This window comes from Pantherophis guttatus, chromosome 1 (assembly GCF_059756535.1).
Source record: "Pantherophis guttatus breed Tessera chromosome 1, ASM5975653v1, whole genome shotgun sequence".
In the NCBI taxonomy this organism is placed as follows: Eukaryota; Metazoa; Chordata; class Lepidosauria; order Squamata; family Colubridae; genus Pantherophis; species Pantherophis guttatus.
In genome coordinates this window covers 305,369,051-305,379,193 of record NC_142063.1, presented here as the reverse complement: position 1 = coordinate 305,379,193, position 10,143 = coordinate 305,369,051, and the positions used below count along the sequence as shown (strand labels likewise).

The 10,143-nt window shown below is 39.7% G+C and overlaps 1 protein-coding gene across 1 annotated transcript; it reads left to right on the top strand.

Moving 5' to 3' along the window:
* Positions 1–2,194: 2,194 nt before the first annotated feature.
* On the top strand, positions 2,195–8,778 carry LOC117671410 (transmembrane protein 247-like). Its single transcript, XM_034427272.3, has 4 exons — positions 2,195–2,402; positions 3,451–3,681; positions 6,722–7,057; positions 8,301–8,778. The coding sequence occupies exons 1-4, from the start codon at positions 2,400–2,402 to the stop codon at positions 8,526–8,528; spliced, it is 798 nt and encodes a 265-aa protein (XP_034283163.1). The 5' UTR covers positions 2,195–2,399; the 3' UTR covers positions 8,529–8,778.
* The last annotated feature ends 1,365 nt before the right edge of the window (positions 8,779–10,143 follow it).

The following is a 10,143-nucleotide window of genomic DNA, read 5'->3' as shown; positions in this document are numbered from 1 at the left end:
CATTCCAGGCTAACTGTCTTAATGATGTCACAAGTTCCAGACTCAGCTTTCTTCAGGCTCTCACAGCACTGCTGGCAACTTGCAGGGGCTTAACTGTATCTATTAAGGGGAAGGAGAGTCTTTTTAACAGACAGATGTTATTTGAAAATAAGCATTGTTGTAAGGAAAGTCAAATGTTTTTGAATACAACCTTGCTTTTTGAAGAAAGGCAAAGGGAATCTGAGACTGAGTATATCCGACTGATTAGTTCCTGCTTGCCTTTATACAATTTGGAAAAAAAGAGAAACACAAAGTTAGCACCAAGTATTTCTCTTTTAGTCTGGAACATGATGTCATGGCACAGCAGAAAAAGTAGTTTAGAAAGGCCCTGATCCAAAGGATGATATCTGTTGATGCCACTCTCCAGTAAGAATGCAGCAGGCCTAATGTCAGATCTAGCTTTGGAAAACTGAAATGTGTACACAATCATCTGTGTGCCCTTTCCCTGCTTGTGTAGTCTGATGCCAGCAATAATAATAAAAAAATATCATTGATAGTTTTTAAGTCTCCTTCCTCCCTTCATGATGTCCATGGTTCAGGCACAGTAATATGATTTCTCCAAGGCACTCTATCTTGGAGCATGTATGGTAGTTTTTCTGGTAACAGCATACCTCATGTGTCCTGCACATGGGGTGTTACAAAAAAAGTTCAAAGTTAAAGTTTTATTTTTCCCCTTTCCAACACCACACAAGCTATCACACAGACATTTGAAAGCAGGCACATCACTTGAGGCAAATATAAGGGCAGAAGTAGTCAATGATAAAGGAGATAGTTGTTGGTAGCTGGATATAATCATAATCATAAATTTATTTGTCAAGCATATATAAGATAACAGGTAAAAGTATAAACATAATTTGAATACATGAAAAGAGTAAGTAAAAAGGAATATTAGGACAGGGACGGTAGGCACGCTGGTGCACTTATGCACGCCCCTTACAGACCTCTTAGGGATGGGGTGAGGTCAACAGTAGATGTTTAAGGTTAAAGTTGTGGGGGTTTGGGGAAGAAACTACAGAATCAGGTAGTGAATTCCAGGCATTGACTACTCTGTTACTGAAGTCATATTTTCTGCAATCGAGTTTGAAACGGTTTACCTTGAGTTTGTATCAATTATTTGTTCGTGTATTGTTGTGGTTGAAGCTGAAGTAGCCATTGACAGGAAGGACATTGTGGCAGATAATTTTATGTACTATGCTTAGGTCAGACTGAAGTCGGCGTAGTTCTAAGTTGTCTAAGCCCAAAATTTGGAGTCTGGTGGCATAAGGTATTTTATTGCGGTTAGAGGAGTGAAGGACTCTTCTCATAAAATATCTCTGGACTCTCTTGATTGTATTTATGTCCAATATGCAGTGCGGGTTCCAGACAGATGAGCTGTATTCAAAAATTGGTCTAGTTTTAATTGGTCTAGAATTAGTGTTCATGTGCTGTATGGATTGGATATGCTAAATCCATGTGCAGCTAGAGCAGGTCCTTGCAGCTGAGGACCCAACAGGAGTATACAAGATTATTTATTTAGTTGTCTGCAAAGAGAATTGATTGATGGAACAATTGGAAAGGACAGTTCAGAAATAAGCAAAGATAGCTGGACAGGAGTGCTGGGATTCCAAGTTCAGGAAAAAGTTATTTTCTATCTGGGTTTTTTTTTTCTCTAAGCTCACAAGGAAGCCCAAGAAATGAAAATATTGAAACTGTCTAAGAGACTGAAGATATCAAATCTGGTATAAGAATACTTGTGGGAAGAGGAAATGAGAGAGTTAAGAAACTAGCCATAAAATCCTATATAGAAAAGCCTGCATAGTAATGTTTCTGTAGTTTGTTATGCGTAGGCCACTATTCAATATATCCGAAAAAAGCACACTATGTTAATCTAAAAACTCTAAAAATTCATCGTAATTTAGAGAACAGTGTGTATCTATCTGGAAAATTCACTTTTCCTACACCTCAACTGGATTGTGGAAGTAAGTGACTGACTAACATTTCAGTGAATTAAAATACATCGACTGGGCCAAATCACAGACTGCTGATAAATTTGTAGTCCTTCTCAGCATAATATAAAAAAACTCCTTTAGTGAGATGTGAGCAGCTTGACTGGAAGCCACACTTATTCCTTAGCAACACTTTATCTTAACTGTTATGGCAACCAGAAAATTCTGTCATCACAGTGTAGAACTTTTTTGACATCACTGCTGTGGCAGTTTAGGAGGGAATCAGGGGCCTGAGTTTGGGTGTGTGTGCCCACTTGTGTGTATTAAACCAGGGCAGCCACTTTTAGGTCTTCTAGATGGGGCAAATAGGAGAATAGAGGCTGTTGCCTTAAAATCAGAGACCAACGTACATTTCTTGCTGGGACTAGATCTACGATGGTAAGAAATTCTAATACATTACTGAGTTAAAGCCTGTGGAAAGAGAATACTTCAAATCATTAAATAAAACATAAGAAACACTATATTATACAAACAACACCCATTTGCAAAATTGACATAAACTCAAGGCAGGCAGGAAACCCATTCAGATTGGTGGGAGGATTAAACCAATAAATCAGGGGTCTACAATGTGAATTGGCTGAAGAGTTTTGACGTAGAGAACTCCACATATCTAAGGGCCCTGCTGAAAACAGGCCAAAAGAAGAGATGTTTTTTCCTTTTAGAACTTCCGTTTTCTGTAGTTATAGGTGGGGAATGAGAAGAAGGTAAGGTAAAAGTAAGAGTCCCTGCATATTTTATTCTGCTAGTCATTGCCAACTCTAGGGGGCAGTGCTGATCTCAGTTTCAAGGCCATTGAGTCAGTGCTGTCCAAAGATGTTTCTGTGGTCATGTGGCCAGCATGATATCACAGAGCATTGCTACCTTCCTACCGAAGTGGTACCTATTTATCTACTTGCATTTGTATGCTTTCGAACTGCTAGGTTGGCAGGAGCTGTGGTGAAGATGGGAGCTCACCCCTTCACATGGCGCTCGGGTCTCGAACCTGGGCTGCTGGCTTTCCAGCCAACAAGCCCCCCTTTTTTAAAAAAAATAGTCTAATCTTTTAAAACAATTAATTAAGCCAGGAATTAAAGCCGCATTTCCAAATGCTCCATAGCTGTAGTTTGAGAATAACCCCTGTTAAGAGTCCCTTGGCCATGCTGGTTGCATCAAGTCTTCTCATCAGGGCCTTGGGGACAGACAGTTGGGGAAAGTTTTCTTAATGACTTTTGTTGCACCCCCTTTGGCAATTACAACATATTCAGGGATAATCCCTATAAAAGAAGAGTACAGAATCTGTGGTTTTCCAGAATTCAATCTCTCAGAAGCTTCAGCCAGCAGGACAATGAAGAAATATCCCAAGTTTTCCATTCCTGCAGAAGATTTACATCTGGTATTCTATTAGGTTATATACAAGTCCTCCCTCACCATATCTGATCTGTTTCAGGAAATAGCCAGAGAACGCCATTCATCTTCTGATTTCTCCAACTTTGAGACAGAGTCCGTGCACCACACAGACAAGGAGATTCAAGCAGATCTGGATCATACTAGCAATCTGGAAGGGTCTGAATATTTTTATCAAGGGGGCAATGTAGAATTCAAGGACATGCAGGCAGGAATTGAGTTTGCTGTGCAGATAACCCCAATTAAAGATTCCAAAAAGCATAAGGAAAACATGGTAAGTGAGAAGGAATGTGGCAGACGGATGAGGGAAGTATTCATTTTGCCTTTTTTTCTGCCCGACCATTAGGCAAAAGGCCATCTCTTCTGGTAAAAAGAATCATAAAAGAGTAACATATTTGTAACGATGATCAGCTCCATGGATGAATGGATGGCAAAGAGTTTCAGAGTTTCTGTTCCTGAAATCCTTTGGGTCTTCATACCGCTCTCCTGTCTCTTCTTGAAGTAGTGGTTTGGTAGCTTTTGCTTCTACCAATTATCCTCTTAACCTGGCATCCATCTCCTAATTTTGGCATGAGAAAGAAAGGTGATTAAAAGGTCAAAATGCAAAAATGACAAGAAAGAAATCCTGGGCTACTCTTAGTTGGGCAACCTTTGCATGGATGATGAAATTCCAAAGATAAGTTTAATTCAAACCAGAAATCAGCCAGGTCAACTCAAGAATAGAGGCTGTTGTATAGAAGAATAGGCAGTGTACAAATAATATCTTTACATTGTTCTGGTCCCCCAAACATAGCAACGGGGACTCTATTTTTCCTATATTGGAAAAATATCAGATTCAGTTAATTAATTAATTAATTTTGAACAACATAAGAATTCCTAGATATATAACAAAAATAAGAGAGGCATGGTAGCCTGGAGGTGGAACTCTCACCTCACAATTAGGAGACTGTGAGTTTAATCCTAGGTAGTGGCAGATATTTCTCTCCTGGGTGCAAAGAAAAATATCTGCTGTGAACTCTGCATAGGCATCAGGAGGGGCATCTGACCAGTAAATGCTCAGCTCCATTCAGTTGCCCCAACTCCACTCTGATGCAAGGGATTACAGGGTTGTTAAAAAGAAAAAATATATATAACAAAAATAAAAACATGAATAGTATAATCATGTGTAGACAATAATTAAACTCAAAACAATTAAACACAATTCCAGTTATTCCCTAAATGCTCTCTGGAAAGCCTTTCAAACAGTGTCTAAAATGCTAACAGGCTAGATATGCAGCTCAATTCCATATTCGCATATTCAACAAAATGCCTGGAAACATGGCTCCTGGGTCCCATCTGTCTTCACTTTAATCTAGTATGGATTCAGTAGCAACTTCTCCTGGATGGAGCTTTTGGTCGATGAGATGTAATTCCTATAGACTACAGCCACACTGCCTTCTTACTCTCCAGCCTGACTTCTGCATCACTGAGAGAAGTCAGCTGCCTTCTCCTTTCTCAGCCAGGCCTCTGTAACCATTTGGTTACCCTTTCATAATGAACCTACTGCCCCAGGTTAGCATTTCTTTTACCCCAGAGAACAAAATAATGACATCTCTAAGGCTTTATTTAGGAAGTGCTTTAGGGACTTGGTCTGCTTTCCTTATACATCTTATATATATACATAGGGATGTGGTGGCTCAGTGGCTAAGACGCTGAGCTTGTCGATTGAAAGGTCGGCAGTTCAGTGGTTCGAATCCCTAGTGCTGCATAACAGGTGAGCTCCTGTTACTTGTCCCAGCTTCTGCCAACTTAGCAGTTCGAAAGTACGTAAAAAATGCAAGTAGAAAAATAGGGATCACCTTTGGTGGGAAGGTAACAGCGTTCCGTGTGCCTTTGGCATTTAGTCATGCTGGCCACATGACCATGGAGACATGTTCGGACAGCGCTGGCTCTTCGGCTTTGGAACGGAATGAGCACTGCCCCCTAGAGTTGGGAACGACTAACACATATGTGCGAGGGGAACCTTTACTTTTACCTTTTCACCTTAGGGACTTGGTCTGCTTTCCTTATACATCTAGAGAGGGGAACAAAGCTTACCTGCTGGCAGTTCTTCTTTTGCACTTTCCTATATTCTTTTTCCTACACTCTTCACTGGCTTACATTCAATATGTGTGAGATGGGTTCTTATGCTTCATGCTATTCCTTAACATAAAATAGGACTTGAAACAGCCAAGATGCTCCATACATATTTCTAAATAAGTATAATGTCAGGTCTACTGATGACAGGAAGTAGAGTTAAGTTTTGTGGCCATGAAGTACGTACCTTTCTTTATAGAAGCCCTCACTGAGCAGACTGAGTCATGCTATCAAACAAAGATGCATGATGGTGTTATAAATTCATAAAAATAATAAACATCCACCAAAGAGATAATGTATTAGTATTTTCCTATATTATTTTCCCATTTATAAAAGAATTATTATCAGATTCCAGGAGGTGGGATTTTTGTTGTTGTTAGTTGCGAAGCCATGTCCGACCCATCGTGACCCCATGGACAAGGTTCCTCCAGGTCTCCTTGTCCTCTACCATCGTCTGGAGTCCATTTAAGCTCACACCTACTGCTTCAGTGACTCCATCCAGCCACTTCATTCTCTGCCATCCCCTTCTTCTTTTGCCCTCAATCGTTCCCAACATTAGGCTCTTCTCCAGTGAATCCTTCCTTCTCATTAAGTGGCCAAAGTATTTCAGTTTCATCTTCAGGATCTGGCTTTCTAAAGAGCAGTCAGGGTTGATCTCCTCTAGGACTGATCTCCAGCACCATAGTAATTAATAATAATAATAATAATAATAATAATAATAATAATAATAATAATAATAATAATAACTATTATAATTATTATAAAATGATTTATAATTAATCCCACAATAATTAATAATAGATGCATCTTTAAAAGTAGATTAGGCAATGCATCAACTATTTCCTATTGCTTACTGGGGGTTTTTAAGATCAGCAAAAGACAGCAAAAAATCCTAATATTCATTCAATACAAGATGACCACACCTGCTTCTTGCAGCAATAGAATAAAAAAGTGTTTTGAAGTAAATTTCCTTTTTGCTTCCAGTTGCCTGAAAATGACTCATTATTCCTGGAAAACTACATTATGCCAGCCACTGGAAGTATCCGATCATGCCAATGAGCTCTGCTTGCCCTTTTGACAGAGACGTTTGTCAGTTTATGAGAAAAAGAAAACATGGATGAAACTGACTTTTCTTTAGTTCTTGTGGCTGAATGCTATGGGTAGAACATAAACACTAAAGTCATACTTTTTAATTTCAGGATGCTGCAAGGGAGACTCCGGGTTCTTCCTACTTTCCTGATGATATGACAGAAATCTTAGACAACAAGAGTCAAGCAGAGCAGATGGTAATCCCCACACAAAGAGGGGGCAATGCTATGCCACCAGAAATATACCCCAGGATAGGTGAGGCCAACAGTTTGGAAAGAATGAGTCATCTGAACAGAAGGCCGATCACAACCACTGATCTTGATTTAGAGAAGATGAGGTTGGATGGTGCCATGGTTAGGCTAAAATACAGGCATGAAGATAATGAAAAGCGACGTCTGCATGAAGAAAAAATGGAACAGCTACACCAAAAGGCTTCCTCTCAATCAGTAAGTGGGGAGGCATAGCAGGCAAATAAGAAACCTTTTAATAAAAACAAAAAGCAGATTGTGTACTGGCTTGTCTAATAGACCCTTAGCCACTGTTATGTTGCTGGTATTGAGCTATGAAAATCTTCAAAAGCTTAGTTCCATACTAAAACCTATGTTTACAAATCTGTCTTGTCACTGTTTATTATCTTAATAACGATAGAGCTTTCTTTAATGCCCCTACTTCTTTCAAAACTCTTTCAAAACCATCACAACTAGAAGCCACCAGCTTGGGGAAGGCTGCTGTTAAGAGTTCTGCAATTTCTCAGGAAAAGGGATTAATAATCAAAGCAGTTCCAGTTTCTATGTTACAGGCAGCCTCAAGAAATTTCCAGCATGAACTTTCAGAAATAAGTGGCCTTGAAAACCAAGAAAAGGGGAACTAGGCTGGTGTTTCTGATTTTTAATGGGGCCCATCTCCATGTTCCCAGGAAAATTGCTCTTTGGTAGATGCTATCTTGCTATTGCTTTATCCCACTTTGGAAAGAACAGAAGAATTCTGCTGAGGAGGCTGTCACTAATACTTCTGTGCTTCCTCTTGGACATGACCTTGGGCTGTTTGAACTGCAAAGACAATGTAGGGGAATGGCCGAGATGCCAAAATCCCAAAGCTAGCTAATACAATTTTTATTGTTATTAAAGTTACTGCTTGCAATTTGAGAAGGCAAACACGGGCAGATGTGCATCCTTCTAAAGGACCAGGATTCAAAGATAGTTTTAAAAAAGAGGAGGTAAGTAAAGGAGCAAATATTGCAGATGAAAGTGAGGAAATAGGATCACAATCAGTGTCTGATTGCATGAGATGCTGTTATGATGCAGTACATTATTTTTACTTAGCTTAGTCAAAGTATTTCTATGTGGCTTCTTGCTTCAAAGCTTATCAGGCAAATGATACATAGGGGAAATCTTGAGAAGATTACCTTTGGATCTATTATTTTAGCATCTTTGAGGTCTTAAATATTTCAGCCAGTGGAAGAGACAATTTGGAGAAAGAACCTAGCAGTGGCAGACTAAACATGCTCATTTATACACATGACAACTATCAGGTGTAGTTTAACCCCCTGGTACAGTGTGCTACACATTAAGGAAATATAAATATTTACAAATGGTGTTGTTCACTTTTTTAAATTTTGCCTCAAATGCATGGGCCTGTTAACAACTTCATCATGTTTCTTTGTTTCTTTTTTGTTCCTTTCACTTACAGATTGGACAACAGCTCCATGAATTATTCCAGCCCCAGAACCAGTATGCGCTATTTTTTTTCTGCTTCATCTTTATCCATGTTATTTACACAGTAAGGGAGCTGGTTTTCTATTTTATTACAAAGCATCACATATTCTGCTATGCCATTTTGCTGTATCTTGGTTTCTTGAAGATTCTCATGGATTACAAACAGAGAAAAAAACAACCTTGGAACAGCAGCAGACTCTAAGCAACAGAAAGAAGAGGAATATGGCTCCCTGAAGTTTATGTATCGCATCTCTTTGCCCTTACTCTTTAAAGTTTCCTAGTGTGCACAATGAATGGAGGTTTTGGTTTTGCTGTTGAGGGATTTGATGGTATCCTCTTTCTTGAATGTTATATCCCCCCTCCCCCTCCCCCTTTTATGGCTTTTTAAGAGCTGCCCTCCATCTGAGCATTCAGTCTTCAATATTAATAAATTGACATGGAATTTAAAAAAATTGTGTATACACATTGATGCTTTGAGAAAGAAGTATTGGAAATAGAACTATTTTTAAAGTTCTATTAAACATTAGATTTCAGATAAAATTCAACCATACAAAATGCACTTACATTAGTAGAATGGAATTGAAGAAAAACTAAATGAGGAAAGACATCTAAAGTCCTCCAGATGTTTGGAATTCTGCTCCCACCAATCCAAAGCACCGGAGTCCAAAATATTTGAATAGAATCAAATGGCCTAGGGATGTACTCTTTAGTATAAATATCCCAAAACATTTTGCCACCTGTTGCACCATAGCAATTGGTGCCCCTGCACCATATTACAGATGCATAATACCCTAAGCCAATCAATAAAAATATAATTGTGACATGGTACCTAATAACTTGCAAGTGTATTGTGACTCCTCAAACTTGTGGCTGAGACAGTTTCTTCTTCTTTTGGCTAATAGAAAGCCAAAACCTTGAGCTGCTCTTCCTCACTTTCACCCTCATCACCGTTTTCCTCTTCAAATATTAGCTTTCACGTTGCTTCTGACTCAGAACATGTAAACACACTTGCACTTAATTGACTATGGAGGAATATTGGGGGAAAGATGACAGAGCTCAACCCTGAGCTCAACCCACCTTGTAGGGGGTTCAGGACTCCAAGGTAAAATATCACTTTTGTGTCAATGGAGGTCACATCATGAAGATATGTCCCTACCAATAGTGAAGCATCTTCATGTTTCACCCAAGAATATATCCTGATAGAGCACAGGTGTCAAACTCAAGGCATCACATTGCCGTCACATGATTTATTGTGACATTTCCCCCTTTGCAGAGCTGGGATGGGCATGGCCGGTGAGTGATGCATTTGGCCCACGGGCCACCAGTTTAACACCCCTGTTACAGTCAAGCAACGTCTACGCTGGCTTGGGCATATCATGAGAATGGCTGATGATCGGATTCCGAAAGATCTTCTGTATGGAGAATTAGTGCAGGGAAAGCGCCTTAGAGGGAGACCACAGCTGTGATATATGGATATTTGCAAGAGGAATCTAAAGGCCTTGGGAATAGACATTAATGACTGGGAAACCTTGACCTCTGATTGTTCAGGTTGGAGGCTAAAGATGCAGCATGGCCTTCTCCAATTTGAAGAGACACTTGTTTGGCAGGCTGAGGCAAAGAGGCAGTCCCGGAACCAGCGAAATCTGGGGGCTGGGCAGGGGACAGAATATATCTGCCCTCAGTGTGGAAGAGATTGCCACTCTTGAATTGGCCTTTTTAGTTACACAAGATACTGTTTTAGGACCTCTTTCCAGAGCACGATACCATAGTCTTTTGAGACTGAAGGTTGCCAATGTCAATGCACAGTCTTAAAGGTG